A 22,505-nucleotide genomic window follows, 5' to 3' on the forward strand; every position below is an offset into this window, starting at 1 on the left:
GAGAACACCAGCTGAAGAAATCACTTTTGAAACACTAAAAAACGCCATCGGTAGGTTGATTTAATGAGAATTGAATTTTTTCTTAATCGTGCCTGAAGATATTTCCAGACATCCAACATCGTTATTGCTTCATTAACTTCTCTGTTAGCTGAACGGTGTTAAAGTATGTGTGTATGTATTCTCCAGTGGATAGTGTAGGCATGGAGGAACAGGAGAAGGAACGCAGGAGACAGGTGGTTGAGAAGTTCCAGAAGGCCCCCTTTGAGGAAATAGCTGCCCACTGTGGTGCCAGAGTAAGTTAACTTGCAGCACTTTTCCTTTTATTTCATGAAAATGTAGCCTGTTGTTGTCTTCTCCCACACTGATCAGCTCAATATTGTAATTAAGGGCTAATACTTGTTCTTCTGTTTCCTCCCAGGCTACAATGCTGCAGAGCAAACTTAATCAAATCTTTGAAATCAGGATCAGGTAGGTTGCAGCACGGCTCATTTCAAAAGTCAGCCGTCTCTTTGTGCTGATAAATCTTATCTTTTCACTCTTTCTGGCTTGCAGGCCTCCTCCCAGTCCATCTGGAACCATCACATCAAGTTACGGCCAAACCCAGAGTCACTCTGTCCCCGTTTATGAGATGAAGTTCCCGGACTTGTGCGTTTACTAGTGCAGCTCAACTCAGGATTCAGAAACCTTCAGTAGCAGCCAGAGGTGCAGAGAGCTGGAGGGTTTTAAGTATTAAATTATATTTTGATGTTTTGTAATACAGGAAATCTAAGAGGTCAGCCCTCCTCTATACTATAAACCTCATCGCTGTATTGTCCCCTGTTCCCCTGTCTACAAGCTGACTACTAATGAAAGGATTATGACCATTTGGATTCCTGATTTAGGATCAGTACACATTCAGTTTTCCCTGTTTTCAAATATTTCCACATATTGGTTGATACCCTGCACTTCTATAATAAAATCAGCTAAAATAAATATGTATTTGCAGCAAAAATCCAGCTTAACTGAGGTGAAAGACCTGAGCATACCGTGGTCATATATTTATACCTTAAAATCAAAAGAAAGAAATAATATATTTTGAATGAACAAAACTTTCCTAGCTTCTGAACCATTAAGATTTTTTAACATTGTGACATTATTTTCATGATAATCAAACATAAAAATAGTTAAACTGTAAATTATTTACACATTAGGAATTGTCTTTAATAATGCTTATTGTAATGCTGATTTCACTTAAAATCATTGCATTAGTTATTTATCGTAATATAATAAAACTACAGGAATTGCACAATTTTTACAGTACAAAGTACAACATTAAATTTATATTAAATTTAAAAAACGTATTCCAGTATTAAGACTGATGATATTTTTTAATTGTCATAAAAATAATGTGATAATGTCAAAAAACGAAGGCTCATAAATTGGTTTCTATTTTAATTTGGCAATATTTCTGTTAGATTCACCTTTATTCTTTTTAAAGTGGAGTTTCATAGGTCTATATTGAGAAAAAGGGGTAACTGTCATCTCATACATTTTGACAAATCAAACAAATGACCTTTCTACCTAAGTGCAATCAGTATCAGTGAGGCTCATTAGTTGCACAAAATGTCTCTCAAATGATTTTCACTTGGTGCTAATTTCTGTTCCTAGTAGTTTGAGCCTTTAGTAAATGAACTTTTTATTGGTAGTTTATGTTGATCACAGCAATCTGCATCTGCAGACATCTGACCTTCTGCATGTCTTCTGCTTGTGTTACATTGTAAGAACAGTTGTTTCTAAGGAGCTCCAGTGTTGAAGGAACTATTTAATTAGAACTCTTTTATTTATCTAACCATACTCATTTGCTTAGCATCTGTAGCCTGCTACGTTGTGCTTATTTTTGAGTGCTTCCACACTCAGATTTCACACTTTTAATTATTTTTATTTTGTAAGCTCAAGTATAATTTTTTGTGTATATAAGGTTGCGTACAAGAGATATATTGTATATATGTGTGTGTATATATATATATATATATATATATATATATATATATATATACACACACACACACACACACACACACACACACACACACACACACACACACACACACACACACAAACACACAGATAAATGTTTATTTGTTTTAGATTGCTCTGGTTTAGCTCAGTGTGCATTTTTGTGCATTTTCCCAAGAAGAACTAAGCAGCTCTCCATTTTGAAAGAGTTTGCAAAACTCATAATGGCAGATTTGTTTTTGTGATTGACTGCTAGCTTCAGGGTTCAGAAACAAATGAAGAAAAACCAGTCCGTCAGTAACACCAGCATTGTCATGCATCACACTCCTGGTCAAACTTTTTTTTTTTAAGTTCCAGCTGTGTCTTTTGAATTACATGATGCTCTACAAATATTCCAGATCATGCAGAGACAGGTATTTCAGTGCTGATCTGTGTGTCTAAAGACAGTTGAATATTTTAAGGGTAATGTACAGCCGGGGGTTTATTTTACAGTTTTGACCACCTGACTGTACATTATCCTGCTTAGTACACCAAATAAATAAATATATGAGCATAACACTTTATTCTTATGTTGAAATTATTCATCTTATTTGTCGATTGGCTAACTTGTGTTATAGTTCATTATAAAATAGAAAACAGTCTGCATATAGCAACAAGGCAAGCAGTGCAACAATATTACAATATTAATTTATATATTATTTTCCAAGTAATAATAAATCCCAAGTTATTTTTTGTTTGGACTAGTTAGCTTATATTTAACAAGTCTTCCACTATTTTAATTTCTGGCTCATCCGGTTCATTATTCTTCCAAATGTTTTTATTTATTTAATTTTTTTATTAATTTTCTTGCTTAAACTGGAGGTCCTCCTGAGCTACCTTCTATCGAATGTTTAAAAAAGAAAGAAATAGAAAAAAAAAACTTATCACAGTCAGATAGGCAATTTTAGTACATTGTGAAAAATTGGCCAATACTCAAGAACCTATTTTAGAGACCTGTTAATAAATAAAGTATAAAAAAAAATGCTTATGTTCGGCCAACAGACATTTATGTTGTGTGCATTTAGTCCCATTTTTTTGTGTGGAGTGTTTTTGTATGGCTGTGGATTTTAACAGTGCCATGAACTGAACTACTGTGCTTTTTCTGTCATCAGTTGGTGACTGCATACAGTATATGTTTTAAGTGTTGCGTTACATGTTTTTTAAGACCATATAACAGGAGGCCAAGTATGACAGCAGATTAAATAAATATTAATTTGTATTTCACAGACTGATCATAGATATTATAGCGATCCAATGAAAATGACCAGATACCTAAGCTGTAAATGCTATGATGCCTGTAGTCACTATTGTCTTTATCACAGTAGTAGACCATTGCTGTTCTCAGTATGATTAGTATTAAATGCATTTGTTATTTAAATCTAATTAATTCCCTTGAAATGAATCTGAAGTATAGCTCTTGCCCCGCTAATATGACTGATATAGATGCTCAGTAGTTCTGTAAATGCATCTCACATTTCTTCAGCATTGTAGTTCAGTAATGAATTTAATGTTTTGGAATTAATTTCATTCATTTCTGGGCTGTGAGTGACATGTTGAAGTTAGTCATTAATTATAATCTCTCTGCAATTCAAGTGTCATTTGAGCTGGAGTCTTGAAATGGAGAGCTCTGTTCATGTGTAGCATTGATGAAATATCAGTCACAGTGTCTCCATTTCTTTTTCTAAGTAACCTTCTGTCTGGATGAAAGTTTTCCCCATGAATTGTTTGTGGTTAAACTGCAAATAGACAATAAAACATTTTCGATACACGACAGTGTGCACATTTGACATGTTTGGCACAAAACTTTTTAGACTGTTTTTAATGTTTAAAGTTAGGGTGAAACAATCCAGTGGACAATTTTGTTGCTCAAAGGTTTCGTTTAGCAGAATTGATCACATGATTATGTCTTGGAAGAGTTTAATGAGAAATTTTTTAGCTTGTAACGAGATCTTTGACCCTCTTTAGATTGCAAATTCCCTTTTTTTTTCAGGAGAAACATCTGAAAAACACAACTTTTCATTTATATAAAATATAAATATGATATAAAACATATATATATATATCATTTGTGTTTTTTTCTCTAAATTTAAATTGTATTTATTGAAATACTAAATATTGCATTTTTAGAATACTCCAGTTATTTTTGCTGGTCTTTGGTATAAATGCTCAGATACCAAAAGCCAAAAATGACTTTATGCTATGGCCAATATTATAAATGTATTAAGTTATTATAAAATTATATGGTTCTGCTTGTTTTTACTTTTAGCTCCAGATTAAAAAATGTTATGTTAGACATCAAAATGTTATAATATGCAGTAAATATTAAAGACAGTTTCTTTTTTTCTTTCTTCTGTTAAAAGATATTTTGAGGAATGTTGGTAACCAAACAGATGATGGTAGCCACTGACTTTCGTACAATGACCATAGTATAATTTTTATTTTTTTATATAGAAGACATTGGTTAACATTGTTCGTGTTCAACTGAAAATAGAAACTCGTATAGGTTTGGAAATTAAATAATGTCAGAATTTTCAATTTTGTGTGAACTTTTTTCTGCTTCCAACATGAATCAATTCAGATCAGTCCACAAACTGGACTTAACATCCAAACACAGAAATCCACAGCAGACAACATTGCAAATTCATTTTAATGTATTTCATGTACAGTATATTACAGTAAAACTGTCTCAGGTAAACAAATACCTGGCATTTCTGAATATCTTTACTTCTTAAATCCCAGAGGTGACAGTTATTGTGTCGAGTATATAAATTAATTATAAATGTCAAGTAATGTGCCTTTCATAGTCATGTGATTTATCCTGAATTTAATATATAAGTGACTCTTTTGTTTATTTTTTTCTGCATCGGACAATGTTTCATATCCTGTCTTTTTGGTTCTGCCAGGTTTTTTTTTTTTTTTTTTTTTAATTAAAGTTGCATGTTACACATTTAAATGTTTTGACATCAAAAATTCTGTCCATTCTCTCCTCTCTTAATCTCTGAACTGTTGTGCGTCTTTAACAAAGACGTTTCGTATGAGCATGAGCAGGGGCTTATGGGATTGATCAGAATACGGCCTCATGAAGCCTCCGTCGCGCTTGTCAGGTGGGGCGTTCCAGCGGAAATGGGTCATGCGATACTTTCCTTTGCTCTTTGCACTGTTCCTCTGCTGGACGTCCAGCATGCCGCTCTGCCCTCGCTCCACGCGGACGCTTTCCTCCGACTCCTCGGGCTCCTCCTCCAGGGCGCCGCTGGTGAACACTTTGACGGGTCGGCGTTTGCGGCCCATGGGTTTGCCCCAGCGGAAGTGCTCCATGGAGTAAGACCTCCTCTCGTCGTTGTGAGGGGCTTCTCCAGTAGCGTCTCTGAGCTCGGTTGAATCAGGAGACAGAGCCGATAAGAGCAAACCCAAACTCAGGCTCTCTTCCTCAACCTCTTCTTCACTGTTCTGCTGTTCAGATGAAGAAACTCTCCTGTAATTGGAGGATTCTTGTGCTGGTCTGCACTGCCTGATACACTGCTGTACAGTCAGGACAGAGAATGAGAGAGGAGCTTTCATTAACAACCGTTATCACATTGTATCTTTTATTTTGTTTATGGTGTATTCATTACACCATAACTGGGTGAATCTCATAACAAATGTAATCATAAACAAAAGAAAGAAAAATTTGTATTTTAATATTGAAATAATTGTATATTTGTAGTATTAATGTACATTGATGTACTTTAATGTAATGTATTTTTTTTTTTAACCATAATTTATTATTTTTATTAAATGTACTTAATTATCTTAGGAAATAATGTCTTAATGCTACTAAAAACATTTCATTTTTTCTTTTTCTTATTTAATTGCTTTTTAATTCGATTTTATTGTCATCACATTATTGTTAGGTTTGTGGTCTGTTTGATTGCTAATTATATAAATGTGTCTACATATGACTGCAAAGACAAAACGCTATAATAACTTACTACCATTCAAAAGTTTGAGGTAAATTGTTTTACGAAATTAATACAACAAGGATGCATTAAATTGCTCAAATTGACAGGAAATACATTTATAATGTTAAAAAATATTTAGAAATGCTTTTCTTTTAAACTTTCTATTCATCATAGATCCCTTAAAATTAATTCTATCACAGTTTCCACTAAAATATTAAGCAGCACAACAGTTGTCAACACAATGTTTCTTAAACACCAAATCAGCAAATAATAATTTTTTTTTTTATTGTGTGTCTATCTATCTATAGAGACTTCTTTCAGCCGACTTCAAACTTTTGAATGATATTGTGCATGAGTTTAATCTTTAATATTATCTATTAAGTCATGTTATTAATGCCTTAAAATGAATCTTACCAGTTTTTGTTCATTAGTTTTAAGGCCCATGCAGTCTATCAGATCCAAGCAGCGGCCATCTACATATGGACTGTGAAAACACAAGACTGCTGCAGCCAAAAGCCAGGAAGGACAGAGCATCTGAAAACGAGAAACAAGACCAGATCAGTTGTTCCGTCCCTCAGGTATCATTCGTGTGACTCAGAATGGAAAGCTGAAAAGAAAACGGCTGATGCTGAGCTATATATAAAGCCAAGGACGAGTTTTATTGCTCAGGTATTTGATTTGATTTGATTGCGCTGAATGGATCTGTCCTCACACAATGACGGCATGTGGGCAGGTCATGTACGGTAACGAGAAACGGATGTCTCTTCAAAAAGCTTCTTTATATTAGGGCACGTATAGTTAATCATTCTGTAACTGATGACTTTGACTATTCAGGATGCTTAAAAGAATGAAGGCAAGTGAACTTTGAGACTTTTATCTACTCTCTTCATTCCTCCGTACATGACCTTTTATGGTTTTTTGATGATGTCATGACACACACAGATCTGTGAGCTCCATTAATATCGCAGCATGACGTCAGCTGCAGGGTTGCGTCAGTGATGAAAGGAAAAGCGCTGAAATAAATCAGCTGCAGTTCACAGACTCCAGTCTTGCAGGTTTGAGACTCAGTAAGATTGTCCATGAAAGTCCACAATTAGTTTTTTTGTTTTGTTTTTCTGTTATGGTTTATGATGATGACTCAGTAACTCAGAATTAGTCAAAAGTCTCTGATGATCCTGTGAGATATTACACCATTTCACAGAGGAAAATTCCCATAAATCAGACCAAGAGGATCAAGCTGTAGAAATATATATATATATATTTATTATTGGATATTGTTTGATGATTTCACCATGATATTGAATATCAAATTAATAATATCTAATATTATTATATATTATTATAATAATAATAATAATAATAAATCATTTCCCCCCAGTACTTAATCTAGGAAAATGCACATTATTATAGAACCATAGATAAACGTGCATTTAAATATGAGAAAATATATACAAAATATGTATTTTAAAATACAAAATATGTTTTATTTTGAATTCAACAAATTGATTTAAGCATTAAGAAATAGTAAATAATATTAATAATTGTAAGTATTTTAAATTTAAATACAACATATGTATATTGAATTTAATATAATATATATTATTTATTATTAATTATTAATTTATTATTAATAATAATAAAAAGAAAAATCTGGATTTATAAATTATTATTTCACATATAACAGTTTTTAGATCAGATTTTTAGATCCTTCTCAAGTTAATTGTATAATTTTATCTGAATAACTTTTTTTAAAATTTGTTTAAAAATACAAGTGTTTTTTTTAAATGCAACAAAAATATTTAATTAATTAAAAATAGTAATCTGTAATAAAAATCTGTATTAATAATAATCATCATTGAAATCTATTATTTAAATTATTGATTAATTTAAATAATAGATAATAAATAAAAAGTATTTATTTCAATGTTATTCAATGAGGAAGTTTATAAAGCTATAGCTTTGCTTACCATAAAATGTATAGTTATAATACATATAATATAATACTAATGAAGTTCCATTAAAATAATTTAATTTTCAAGCTTATCGATATCTATGGTTTTTATCTAATTCTGTTGAATTTAGTTAAGTTGAATTCTGAGTCATGCATGCCATTTAATTAACTTTGTAATGTTTACTTTTAAAATTTGCAATGTTTTATATATATATAATTGACACATTTGTGACACTGTTCATAAATGAAGCTTTATAAGCAGATACAGTACAAACCAGTGATTCAATATTTCAAATGCAAAATGTTTCCAATTTTATATTCTTACCTTTCTGAATTTATAGATGATTTCCATGGTTCTGAATCTCCTCTTTTGACTCTTCTTTGGGTCTCCAGCTCTCACCAAGCTCACCTCCACTGCTCTGGGTTTGCACTTTTTTTACTGGCTTGTGTGAATGGATCTCTCTCTCTCTTTCTCTTGTTCTCTCTTATTTTCTGAATGAGCTCTGCTCTCTTATATGCTCACAGGTGCATGGCAACCCCTCAAGGCTGGAAGATGATCAGGTGGGTCTATACTGTGGTGGGGAGGGGTGGATACATTGGGGAAATTACTAATAAAAAAAAAACATTCATACTTTTTGGTAATCTTCACACCTCTGTTTTTGACACATTAAAACATGCACAGGACGCAGCAGGTGAATTATAGATCGGATGCTGCAGTTCTGTTACTCGTCATTTGAGACACCTGGAAACTAAAAAAACTCAAATTATCTCAGGAAATTGAGGTGGAATGACGTGATTTCTCATCACATATTCCCTGTCAATTGGAACCGCATACAAGCGGCTTGCAAATCGATCAGACTGACCAGATGTGCATTACCTTAAGTGCTTAGCTCAAGCTGAACAATTATTCTACCTTACTTTCGCTTCTCTTTGTTTCTTCTTTTCTTAATGAAGCCCATTTATGCCCCAAGGTTCATCAGCAGCAAATGTAATTACTAACAACGGAGGAAAGCTAATGTTGTGTTGTCGTGGTAACTTGTGATAAATCAATTACTCTTTTTTTTCACTCTTACATTAATACACTGAAAAAGAAGAAAAGAGTGACTTTAATTCTCAGTCATTCAGGTAAAAAGACTTGAGACTTGAAAGTGATTAAAAGCAGCATCATAGTTGCTCAAGGTCTGGTGATTATAAAGAGCTTTTGGAACACAAATGTAACAGTGTCCATTGTAAATATAATGGCTTGCATGTATCAACAGCAACTCAAACTAAAACCATAAAAACAGTTTCATTGCTTGTAACAAAATAAAAAAAAGAAATATTTATTTTATTTCAGCTAGTTTTCAAGGCAACATTTCTAATTGTGTTCTAAGTAAGTACGAATGTAACTAGATTATAAAAATATTGTAAAACAAATTAAAAAAATAATGAAAACATTTAGAAAAATAAAAGATACAAAACAAAATTACAGAAGCTTTAAATAAAAAGAAAATTAAAAAGAAACCAGAAAATATATAAATAAAATGTTATTAAAAACATCAACAAAAATTATAGATATAATATAGTTAATAATAATTATATATATATATATTAATATAGTAATTATTATTAATATAGTAATGATTATTAATTAATTATTAATATATACACACACACACACACACACACACAAGCTTTTGACTATTGGAAGATCTTGTATGTATGTGTAAGATCTTACAATAGTCAAAAGCTTAAAGTTTAAATGTTCTTCAAATCAAGAACAAAAATGGTTTTAAGAACTGTTCACTGAAAAGTTTTTGGGAAATCACTGTGTGATGACGGTTCTATGCTTACAGAATAGCATCACTGCAAAAAATCATTTTAGAAACTTTATTGTTATAGCATATAGCCTGAAACTGTATAGCATGGTGCTTGCGACAGCAAAGTTGGGTTTGATTCTTTGTGAATACATGCACTTTAAGTGAACTGTAGCAGATGTGCCAATGCTGCAGTGATCATATTTGGTCCATGTCAAAAGCAGTCGCTCACCTCGGGTCATCAAGATCAGAATAATTAGTTCACAGGATCTCAAATGTCTCTCTCTGCAGAAGCACAGCTTCTAGAGGGCCGTACAAACACAACAGACATGATGTGTTTTATGTTGGTATCAAATCAAATCAAATTCCAAACATCTGAGACAACTAAAAAATGCTTTTTTTCATTACAAATTAAATCATCAAAGCAAACTGTCATTAATTCCAGACTAAATTTTTAAATATTCTGAAATTCATGTTTATTTTTCGGTTCAAATATTCAGAAAAAAAAACTCCATAAAAACAATATTATCATACATCACATACTGGTAAAAAAAAATAGCCTGAATGCACTGTAAGTCGCTTTGGATAAAAGCGTCTACTAAGTGCATAAATGTAAATGTAAATATATATTTGTACATATTTGATAATGTTCCAAAGAGCAATGTGTGTTTAAGTAAACATCTGACCTTTTTTATTATTATTTTATTCAAACTGAGCAAAAATATGCTATTTAAATTTTATGAAATTTTTTTAAATTTGGAATGGATGAAATTCTGACAGCTTGTAAACCAATGAGATCTTTCTAATAGTATGGCAGACTGCTTACATAAAATGCAAATATATCATTGGGAGAGTGACAACTGATAAGTCTAAGTAATATGATAATTAAATGCTTAGTTTAATAATCAAAGCTCTGTAGTTTTTATTGTGGGGGCCGAACATACAGTATAAAATAATGCAACAATGATGATTGAGAGAAAAAGCCTGATGAATCATATGTGATACTTGCATTTTGACACGATTTTTCTAAAAACATGGATATATGGATAATCAAGTAAACCTGGGTTGCTTATTTTGAAATGGTAACAACATAAAAGTTATTTATTTGTATGTTTCACAAAAAAAAATGCTTGAAATGCCTTTTATTTACTAAAATAGTAAGCTATCAATTAGACAACAGAAAGCATATAGTAGAAAGCTTACAATAGTCTTTTCAGCCAAGTTTGGATCATGTTAATCGTTTAGAGGATTTTCTCATACGATACAGTATGCTTTTTCCAACACAAACATGAGTTTGTGCATTAACTGTGTGATTGTTCAGACATATACTGTAAGGATAGTTGGGTGCCTGGATTGTCTCTCCTCTCTTTCTTCTAATCGGGAATCCAATTATAGAGGATTACAAGATAAGATGCCCACTGTTATCAGCCATCCTGCAACACATAAGATTTAGAAAGAGAGAGCGAGGATGGCAGCATACGTCTGTATTTCCCCAGAAGACAAACACGACGTCTCCGACCACTGAAACAGGTAAAGATGAAGCCTTGTCACAGTTTCCCTGTAGAGCTTACTTGCTGATGACATCTAATGGGCAATGTTACCGCTGCACGTAACAGTAAATCAGCAGTGCGTCAACAGTTATATAAAGAGTTTGGGAAATCTCTCATGTGAGATGGTGTGATGCATGAGGTGTGGAGTCAAGGGTAAATCAAACAGCTTCCAAACAAGCTCATGTATTCTCTGCATTCCCACTTCTAATCAAAATGTCACTTCAAAGAAGTAGGATGCTTGATCAATATGATTGATTGTCAGTGTTATTCTTTTATACATGCTGCAGGACATGAGGCTCTCAGGCTCTCTGTAATGTGGTTTGGCATATACAGCTTTTTTTCTCTGTTGGATCTAGTGCACTAGACTTGGATTAGAGACACGAGGTGCTTTGGTAAACGTGATACTTCAGCATTAAAAGGTCTGCTCAAGGTGTTGGCAAAGCATGCATTGATCTACATGTTCTTCCTCCTGAGTTCACCTGCTGAACCAGATTGACAGGAGAGATTGAATACATGAAAATGCATTGGTTTGGTTTCTGCATGCAGACTACATATGACTGAAACAAAATGTAATGTGTATAATTTTGCATATAGTTATCCTTAATTTGTAATATGTGTATTTATTACCAATAATAATCATTTAATCATTTTATTTGTTATATATGTGTGTGCACAGCGCCATTTTGTATTTACATTTTGCTTTCAGTTTGATATTTTGTAATCTAATGCAATAAATGCAGACATTTTAGGTGGGACTTTGGAGTCCAAATACTTTGTTGGGTGCATTGCACATTCAAGCGGTTTCTAAGAGTTTTTCATGTATTTCCTGAATAAATGTGCCCAGATAAGTGTGTTCTTGTCTGAAACATGACACTGACTATTTTTAGCATGCCCATCCTCTTCCAGGTTTAATGCTTTCACTGCTGCCATGTTCTTGAACCTACATAAGCACATGGAAAAGTGACACGAGCCACCAAAGCACCTTAACCTGTGCCTTAATCAGGACAACCAGGCTGGCCTCTAAAAAGAGCAGGGACATGCCTAAAGATGTGTTTGTGGGATTTATTTCAAATATCACATTGACGTTTTATGATAGATCATGTTATTTCTCCCTTAAGCCTAAACCCAAGAGAGCATATTGAGTACAGTGTGGTTTTTGACAGCTGACCTATAGTTCTCTGGCATGAGTGCACTGAAATGTCACACTGTCGATTGCTTGAAATATAGGACCTATTGTTATTATCATAGACTATGAAAAATCTCGCCAAACTTTTTAGAGTGACGTCATAATGGTGTGTGGGTTGCATAAATGAATGCTTAAAATCCTTAGCTTATAACCTAGTTATATTTCTTTGAGCCCCAGAAGTGGTGATTCACTGTGATTCATCTCTGGGCAAAGCACTTGATTAGGAAAGTTTGGCAAAGAACTCGAAAGTGGCTGCTAAATAATAATTCGATTTTTTACATTCAGAAAAAAATGTAAGTGGTACTTGCACATAGACTTGCTGCCATGATGTCAAAGTTGGCCTAATAATTTTTGCATGATTTTTCATGTTTTTCATGTGATAATTTTTGCGTCTTTACCTTTATTAATCCAACAAGCAGCCAATATTGAACTTTAAGCAAATTAATAAATACATAAATTCTAATAAAATATGATTATATAAATAATTATATATTAATTATAAATAAATTAAAATTTGTATATTTGCGTGAGTAAACAAATAAAAAACATTAAATATCTGAATACATCCTATTAAAATCTATTTTAACAATCATGAAATAACTAAGTAAATAAGACATTTAAAGATAAATATCTAAATAAATTAATAAAAAATCAGTTCTAATAAAATATGATGGAAAAATAAACATGAAATAACATAATTAGTATATACATATATGTACATTTATATAAAATGAGACATTGAAATAAAATGCGACATTTTAATGATATAATAAATATAAAAAAATTAATAAATACATTCAAAAAATATATGATAGAAAGAAATCTTGAAATAAAATGAGTATTTATGTAAATGATAATAAATATTAAATACATTTTAAATAAAAATAAATTAATACAGCAAAAAAAGTACTTTATTTATTTGTTTGTTTGTTTACTTTTGCTGCTAATACAACACAATATTTATGTCTTTATTTAGAACTTTTTTTTATGATTTTGGTTTTGTTTTCAGGTGAATTGCGTCAGAAACCGAGCATCAGAAACAGACTCAATACAGTGACTCTGACACCTAGACAGTGTTCCTGTGTGACTCTTCAAGACTGGAGAGACTGGAGGTCAGAGAGCTTGTACCCTGGCTGTCTCCCCCAGGGTCCTTCCAACAAGGTGGGAAGGGGGGTCAGCCGAAGCAATCACATGGAGGGCAGGCCTCTCTCGCCCCTCTTGCTGGCCATACTGTTTCTGGCATCAAGTGCGAGCGATGATGACCACTCACTGCACACACATCAGGTCAGTACGTCTCAGTGTGGAGAATACAGTAATCAGGTCCTGGAGGATGGCATGTGTCGACTCATGGCCACGCTACCCCAGCTGGATGACCAGCGCTGCCCGGACATGTTCCGCTGTACAGATGAAGTGTCATACTGGCTTCATGAGAATGAGGAACGCAAACAGCAGATCCTGGCCCTGCGGGAGACAGTGTCTGAACTTCAGGAGGAGCTTCGCAACCACCGTCATCGAGTCAAAGTCTTAGAATTACAGGTGTGTGGATTTTCTGGACTTTGTTTACATGATTACTGGCTCAATTGCTACTATCTATCTATCTATCTATATATCTATATCTCTATCTATATATATCTATCTATATCTATCTATCTATCTATCTATCTATATATATATATATATATATATATATATATATATATATATATATATATAATATATACACACACACAGTTTTGGGGTAACGCATTACAAGTAATGCGAGTTACATAATCAGATTACTTTTTTCAAGTAATGCATTACTTTTTAATTTACAAGAAAATGTCTGAGTTACTTTGTGTGTGCTGTGTGAACATAATGTAATTTTAGACTAAATGTGAATGTGCATTCATTCATCCCACTCGCAAATAACTGATTTAGTATTCATCAAAATGAATTAAAACAGTGAAATGCATACTCAGAATATGACCCAAACCTGCAATTATTAAAAAAAGAAGTGACATGTGGCCAAGTATGGTGACCCTTACTCGAAATTCGTGCTCTGCATTTAACCCATCCAAAGTGCACACACACACAGCAGTGAACACACAAACCGTGAACACACACCCGGAGCAGTGGGCAGCCATTTATTCTGCGGCGCCCGGGGAGCAGTTGGGGGTTTGGTGCCTTACTCAAGGGCACCTCAGTCGTGGTATTGAGGGTGGAGAGAGTGCTGTACATTCACTCCACCCCACCCACAATTCCTGCCGGGCCAACACTCAAACTCGCAACCTTTGGATTACGAGTCTGAATCTCTAACCATTAGGCCACGACTTCCTCCATTAATATGTTAAATAACACAAATGTATCTAATCCCATTTTAATAATTAATATCTTTGATGCTGATCTTTAATGATCCAGTTCAACCGTACTAATAAGCAGAAATTACTTAAGATAATTTAACAATTGCTTCATTGTTTTTTTTTTATTGCTGAAGAGTGTTGAACCTTCTTCTCTTGTGTTCTACTCTACAGACATGATTTTACTTTTCCTTCAGCCTGAGGTTCATTCATTACACTTTTTAGTGTGAAAGGGCTTTTACATTTACTAAAAATAGAACTTCTTATTAAAAACAATCAAGCCTTGCAAATATTTAAAAAGTAATGTGAAAATAAGTCAAAAGTAATGTAATGCATTACTTTCCTTTAGTTACGTAATTAGTTACTTTTTAAGGGAGTAACTCAAGATTGTATTGCATTACCTTCAAAAGTAACTTTCCCCAACACTGTGTGTGTGTGTGTGTGTGTGTGTATGTGTGTGTGTGTGTGTGTGTGTGTGTATATATATATATATATATATATATATATATAATAGGCTATATATTCTGTATATGTATGTATATTATTAATCGATTAATTGCATCCAAAATAAAAGTTTTTGGTTATATAATATATGTGTAGGTACTGTGTATATTTATTATGTATATATAAAGACACACACACATACAGCATATATTTTGAAAATGTTTAAATACTATTTATAATTATATAGGCCTAATTTTTATTATAAATTAATTGCCTATATTTAATATAAACATAACATATTTTTCTTAAATACATACATGCATGTGTGTGTATTTGTATATACATAATAAATATACACAGTACACACACATATAGCCTATTAAGTACACAAAAACTTTTATTCTGGATACGATTAATCATTTCCCAACAATGATAAGACGAACCGATTCAGTAGTCTGATTCAAATTTCTGATGCAACTCATAATAGAGAGTTTAGGATGTAAAGGATGAAACATAAAATGTTATAATAATACTGCGGTTTTAGGATATGTACCATGGAAACATATACCATACACTGTACCCTTCTAGTGCTTCTGTAAATTCCTTGTTGTTCCAGACAACTCAGCTTGACAGTTTTCAGCCTAAAGTCTCCTTGACCCGAGGTTAACGAGATTAACAGCGGAGTCCTTACTGCTCTCCACGTGCCTTCATTAATACGCACCCTTAAGCTCTTCATGCTGTTAAACGAGGGGATGATTCACACAGACAGTTACTGTCTGCCTCTCCCTCTCCTGGCCTTTTACGCAAACACACAAAATGTACTGCAGCCGCTTGAGAAAGTCTCATTTTCAAAAGCTAACAGGAATTGTTCTTCACACCCCTTTTTGATTGCTAGTCGTGATGTTTGTCTGTCTGGCCTTTCACAGAGTGAAGAGAAGAACCACAATAATTCATCTATTGAGCAGCGCTTGCATGAGCTGGAGGATCATTACGCAGAGGCCACGACCTTGTTGCACATCCAGGGCTCATTGATCTATGACCTCCAGGCCCAGATTCAGAACCTCTCCCTACTGGTGGAAAAATTCAGACGTAACCCGGGCTGCATGATCAACATAGTCCGCACCAGCCCAATGCTCAGTGCACAGGAAGCCCTGCATCCTGGTAAGCCACATCTGGAAAAGCTTTATCTCAAAGCTGCGTGATTATTTTCTTAACTAGTCAGTATGCAAAATCAGGACATGCCAGTTCCTGTCATCTAGTTTAGCAGCCTGGTTGGGACAATATATATATATATATATAGTATAGTATAGTATACACAGCCCTTCTTATTTTGACTTGACTTCTAATGTCATAAAGTGCACAAGCATTGCTTTTGTTTTCTATCATGACAATTTTCTTGTGATGCTTTAGTTTGGTTTATTTTACACCAAAATGTAATATTTTTCATCATTTACTCATTCTCGTGTCGTTTTTAGCTTTGAGTAACCTTCAAAACACAAATTAAGGTATTTTTATTGATCCCTGAGATGTTTCTGTCCCTCCAATGAAAGTTCAGGTAACCAAACCTTAGAAGATCTAAAATGTTCATAAAGGCATTGTAAAATTAATCCATTTGAAATGAGAGCTTATTTCAAGTTATTTTGGCTTTTGACATCTATCTTGGATTAAATTGCTATTTACAGTGTGTGGATATATTTAATAATATTTAATATAATTAATTATTATTTATTTTTTAAGCACAATATATTATATTCATGATTTTAGTAGAACTTGACAGAGCTTTTCTTTCCTATCATGACTTTCAGTGTTGTGAATCTTGAAGTGCAATAAAGGCATTCACCGAGAAATTAAAGTTCACTTCATCATTTACTCACAGAATTACATTTCAAACCCATAAATCTTTGGTTAATCTGTGAAACACAAATTAAGATACCAAGGGGTATAGGTCTTATGGGTATGAGAATGAGTAAATGATGGCTGAATTTGCATTTTTTTGGGTGTACTATCCCTTTAAGTCTTTAGCTAGTATTGAACTTTCATCAGTTACTGGCCTGAACCAACAGAGGGTGACAAATCATAGCACAGTTTATGAGACAGCCAAACATATGACCTCTTCATCGTCTCATATTTTTTTAATGGAAACTGAAATTGCTTAACCTTTATACAATATATTTTTTTATATTAATTAAGTTAATAAAGTTACATGTGTTTTTACTCCAGAGGTGCAGCATGTCAGGAACTGCCCCATCGACTGTGCCTCCATCTACTATAATGGAGTGCGGCGCTCTGGGATCTACACCGTGGTGCCTTCACTAGGGGCCATGCCTGTGGAAGTCTACTGTGATATGGACACGGACGGTAATGCAGTAATTACTGTCCAGGACTCGTCGATAAAGATAGATCTGGTGTTTTGGGTCAGCTAATGATCTTTATGATATATACACTCATATATGATATATACATTTATATATATATATATATATATAAGCTAAAGGATTATTAGGATTATTCAATTTCTCATTAATGCAATTATCTAATCAACCCATCACATGGCAGTTTCTTCAATGTATTTAGGGGTGTGGTCCTGGTCAAGACAATCTCCTGAACTCCAAACTGAATGTCAGAATGGGAAAGAAAGGTGATTTAAGCAATTTTGAGAGTGGCATGGTTGTTGGTGCCAGACGGGCCGGTCTGAGTAATTCACAATCTGCTCAGTTACTGGGATTTTCACGCACAACCATTTCTAGGTTTTACAAAGAATGGTGTGAAAAGGGAAAAACATCCAGTATGCGACAGTCCTGTGGGCGAAAATGCCTTGTTGATGCTAGAGGTCAGAGGAGAATGGGCCGACTAATTCAAGCTGATAGAAGAGCAACTTTGACTGAAATAACCACTCGTTACAACAGAGGTATGCAGCAAAGCATTTGTGAAGCCACAACACGCACAACCTTGAGGCGGATGGGCTACAACAGCAGAAGACCCCACCGGGTGCCACTCATCTCCACTACAAATAGGAAAAAGAGGCTACAATTTGCACAAGCTCACCAAAATTGGACAGTTGAAGACTGGAAAAATGTTGCCTGGTCTGATGAGTCTCGATTTCTGTTGAGACATTCAGATGGTAGAGTCAGAATTTGGCGTATGGATCCATCATGTCTTGTTACCACTGTGCAGGCTGGTGGTGGTGGTGTAATGGTGTGGGGGATGTTTTCTTGGCACACTTTAGGCCCCTTAGTGCCAATTGGGCATCGTTTAAATGCCAGGGTCTACCTGAGCATTGTTTCTGACCATGTCCATCCCTTTATGACCACCATGTACCCATCCTCTGATGGCTACTTCCAGCAGGATAATGCACCATGCCACAAAGCTCGAATCATTTCAAATTGGTTTCTGTAACATGACAATGAGTTCACTGTACTAAAATGGCCCCCACAGTCACCAGATCTCAACCCAATAGAGCATCTTTGGGATGTGGTGGAACGGGAGCTTCGTGCCCTGGATGTGCATCCCACAAATCTCCATCAACTGCAAGATGCTATCCTATCAATATGGGCCAACATTTCTAAAGAATGCTTTCAGCACCTTGTTGAATCAATGCCACGTAGAATTAAGGCAGTTCTGAAGGTGAAAGGGGGTCAAACACAGTATTAGTATGGTGTTCCTAATAATCCTTTAGGTGAGTGTATATATATATATATATATATATATATATATATATATATATATATATATATATATATATATATATATAGTTCAGATGCAAAAGCCTCTAAGCACCATCTAATATTTTTTTCTAAAAGGATCATGGAATGAAAAGAACCCGTTCATTGCCATTAAAATTAAATTGCTGAACCTACACATAAGAGTCTGAGAAAAATACTCATTTTTTTGGTAAATATATTTATAATTAAATGTAATATATTAATGTGTATTAAGTAAAACATGTACACATACATGCACACACATCTATGAATAAAATCCAATTATCTTGATTATATCTGCTACAAAAAAATTGTGCGAAAAATGATTTGTTCATATGTATTCAGTTTAGAATATTTTACCACATATTTGTATCTAATGTATATATTGTTAAAATATTACATATATGAATCAACTATAATTCATTTAAATATTAATTATGTCTTTTTTTCTATTTAATTTAACATATATATATATATATATATATATATATATATATATATATATATATATATACGAAATGTTCAAGTTTATTTGAAAAATGCTTTTCACGATACAAATCGTTGCAAAGCAAGGAAATTAAGAAAATTAAGTTTCTACAATATTTATTGTAAAAACTGTTGGCAGTGAAAGTATAATGCTTATCGTTGTGGCCTACTACTGTCCTCTATGTTGAAATGTTTTGCTGGAAATTTGTTGTGGATGAATCATTGGGTTATTTTTATATCATTTATAGGAAAATGTAGAGAGACTTTCCAAACCGTGGCAAAAGAAACTCTGATAATGAACATCTAAATTACTTCTCTTTTATGTCTAATAAGACTTCAGTTTTGTGCTGAAATAGCACCGTTGGGACACATGAGGAACCTTCTAAAGCTTAAAATAGGATGTGCAAATATCATTTTGATGACCTACAAAACACTTCCTGACCATAAGTATAATTGCAGTGGTCATAAGATGAAAACCAAATGACTTGGCATGTGCATTAAACTCATAAAAAGTGATTTGATTGTCGAATGCTTGAACGTATACTCTTTTTACGTTTCCTTCGTAATAAAAATGTGGTCATAATTGGAGCCCATGCGTAATGTACGTCTCAGGTGGCGGCTGGACTGTGATCCAGCGTAGGCAAGATGGCTCTGTGAACTTTGACCGCAGCTGGAAGGAGTATAAAGAGGGATTTGGAGACCTGCACACCGAATACTGGCTGGGAAATGAACACATCCATGACCTGAGCGGTCAGGGAAACTATACACTCCGTATTGACCTGGAGGACTGGAGCGGGAAACACAAGCACGCTGTTTATCAGAGTTTCAGGTGAGGAACATCCATCACTCACTGACTGGAAGGACTTCAAACGGATGCACAATGTTTAATAGTGATTAAACATCTGGCCTTGTAATTGAAAACACTTAAAACACTTGATGTGTGTTTGCAGTGTGGAGGCCGAGAGCACTCGGTACCGTCTGCATGTGTCAGGCTTCAGCGGGACTGTGGAGGACTCTTTCAGCTGGTACCATGACAAGCAGAGCTTCAGCACACCCGATACGGGCAACATCTGTGCTGAAATCTCCCACGCTGGCTGGTGGTACAACCAGTGTTTCTACGCAAACCTCAATGGCATCTACTACAAGGTATGATGGGGCCTGTTGGTTGTAGACACAAAGGTTGTAGGTTTAAGGCCCAGAAGTGTTGAGTCGTTAGCTGAACTGTTGTCTTTGAGTAAGGCACTGAACCCTTGGTTTGCAATAGTAATTTGTAATAGTAATAGATAATAGGAAATTTATATATATATATATATATTTATATATATGGGGGTAAGTGAATAATGACTATGTTCATTTTGGGGTGGAGTATACTTTTAACATTTATTTGAGGTACTATTTTTTTTATAACTTTGGGTTTAGGTAATTAGAAAAGTATACTTGTTGTTTTTGTGTTTTGAAAACCTATATTTTTTTTACTACCCTTTAAAACTGTTTTTATGACTCTCAAATACATTTTTCAAAGTTCAAAGGTTTAAGTGATCTGAGCATTAAAACATGCCGACCTAACAAACTTATGAAGGTCTACAAAGGTCCTCTCTGTAGTATAATTTCATGTATATGAATTTCTTGCTACTTGCACAAAAAAAAAAATTATATTACATTTCCATTTTTATGTAACTAGATAAATAGTACAGTTGTGGCATATGACAAATATTTTGTCATTCAAGTTCAGGACTGTTACACTACACATTTTAACCACACAAAGTGACACAAAATGAATTTTAATGGGAAAAAAAACATACTGATAATAAAAGGTGTGCTGAAGTCTTTCTCTTTATGAAGAAATGCATAGACTTAAAAAGTGCAATGATGTCTAAGTGATGTTTGGTGATCCTGTTGGACAGGGCGGCCGCTACTCGCTGAAGGGGAAGAACCCTCTTGGTCCGGACGGTATCGTGTGGTACACCTGGAAAGATTCAGACTACTACTCTCTGAAGAAGGTCAGCATGATGATCCGACCCAGAACCTTCCGACAGCATCTGTCACCCTGAAACAGGCCCAACCAATGAGCTCGGGCCTGTATGTCAACCAGCCAATCACAGTTCTCATAGCCACAACGACACAGGACGGATGGATTCTTCTATGGTGAAACAGAGGAAAATCTGTGTATGGACTGAATGTTTTCAAGAAGGCCGTGAAACCATTTTTTAGGTTTATACCAAAGACAAGAGAAGGACTGATCCTGAGACAGTGAAAACAATCATTGAAAGTCAGTGTTTGCCATTCTTTGAGTCCAAAGTTTATGCTACATGCCTATATTTTCTATACCCATGGTTTTAAATATTTTGTTGACTTATTTTATAAATGTGTATTAAAAGTAGATTTAGTTTCTGTTGCATACAATAGGACCAAAGAAAAAAAAAAATTCTCCAAAGCCCTAAATAGCAACAAATATCCCACAGCAAATGCCTGTTTGCCACAATTTCCTGATTAACATTTATTTGAAATAATCGTATAAATCATATTATAAATGTCTTTACTGTCACTTTTGATCAAATTAAATAAACATGTACATACAAAATATAAGCATTTTCTTAAAAAATATTTTACTGACCCCATACTTTAAAATGGTATTATATAATTTTATTAAATAGAAATCTGTAAATATTCAAATATTTATTTGAAATATTGTATGATTATGCCCTAATTAAGGGGGCTGTAAGCCTCACAAAAAAGCCAAAAACCAAAGCCAAAAAACTCTGTAGCACAATAAAATTGTTTTCATTTGTGAAATATGCCTGTAATAATATTGTAGGTTCATGATGTACAGTACTGTACTGATAGCAAAAAAATATAGTTTATAAAATGCCAAAAGTGAATAAAATAAAAGGAAATGCTACAACCTTTGTTGAACTGGTCATTTTAAATATGTACTTATTTCGGTATGTTATTACACACCTGCACTTTATTTTAAGGTGTTCTTGTTACACATTACATGTACTTACTATTATAATAATAAATTATGCATAATTACATGCAAGTAACCCTGAGCCAAACCCTAACCATAGTAAGTACATGTAGTT

At 33.9% G+C, this 22,505-nt stretch overlaps 3 protein-coding genes across 7 annotated transcripts in view; 2 read left to right on the forward strand and 1 right to left on the reverse strand.

Annotated features, from left to right (window-relative positions):
* Positions 1–1,685, forward strand: part of LOC132106499 (protein EFR3 homolog B-like) — a 29,656-nt gene extending 27,971 nt beyond the window's left edge. For all 5 annotated transcript variants that reach the window (XM_059512222.1, XM_059512225.1, XM_059512223.1 and 2 more), the window contains 4 exons: positions 2–50; positions 187–293; positions 419–468; positions 553–1,685. In XM_059512222.1, the coding sequence (XP_059368205.1) occupies positions 2–50; positions 187–293; positions 419–468; positions 553–658 (312 nt within the window). In that variant the 3' untranslated portion in view covers positions 659–1,685. The remainder of the gene's footprint in view (position 1; positions 51–186; positions 294–418; positions 469–552) is intronic.
* Positions 1,686–4,480: 2,795 nt separating this feature from the next.
* On the reverse strand, positions 4,481–8,841 carry pomcb (proopiomelanocortin b). Its single transcript, XM_059513473.1, has 3 exons — positions 8,249–8,841; positions 6,387–6,506; positions 4,481–5,553 (listed from the first exon to the last, which is right to left on the reverse strand). Exons 1-3 carry the CDS (start codon positions 8,273–8,275, stop codon positions 5,026–5,028), a joined length of 675 nt encoding a protein of 224 aa, XP_059369456.1. The 5' UTR covers positions 8,276–8,841; the 3' UTR covers positions 4,481–5,025.
* A 2,285-nt stretch (positions 8,842–11,126) lies between these two features.
* si:ch211-203k16.3 (angiopoietin-related protein 7) lies at positions 11,127–21,979 on the forward strand. The gene is made up of 7 exons (XM_059513474.1): positions 11,127–11,249; positions 13,465–13,991; positions 16,162–16,396; positions 17,456–17,593; positions 20,035–20,251; positions 20,373–20,568; positions 21,327–21,979. The coding sequence occupies exons 2-7, from the start codon at positions 13,647–13,649 to the stop codon at positions 21,471–21,473; spliced, it is 1,278 nt and encodes a 425-aa protein (XP_059369457.1). The 5' UTR covers positions 11,127–11,249; positions 13,465–13,646; the 3' UTR covers positions 21,474–21,979.
* Positions 21,980–22,505: the final 526 nt, after the last annotated feature.

This window comes from Carassius carassius, chromosome 27 (assembly GCF_963082965.1).
Source record: "Carassius carassius chromosome 27, fCarCar2.1, whole genome shotgun sequence".
NCBI classification, from domain to species: Eukaryota; Metazoa; Chordata; class Actinopteri; order Cypriniformes; family Cyprinidae; genus Carassius; species Carassius carassius.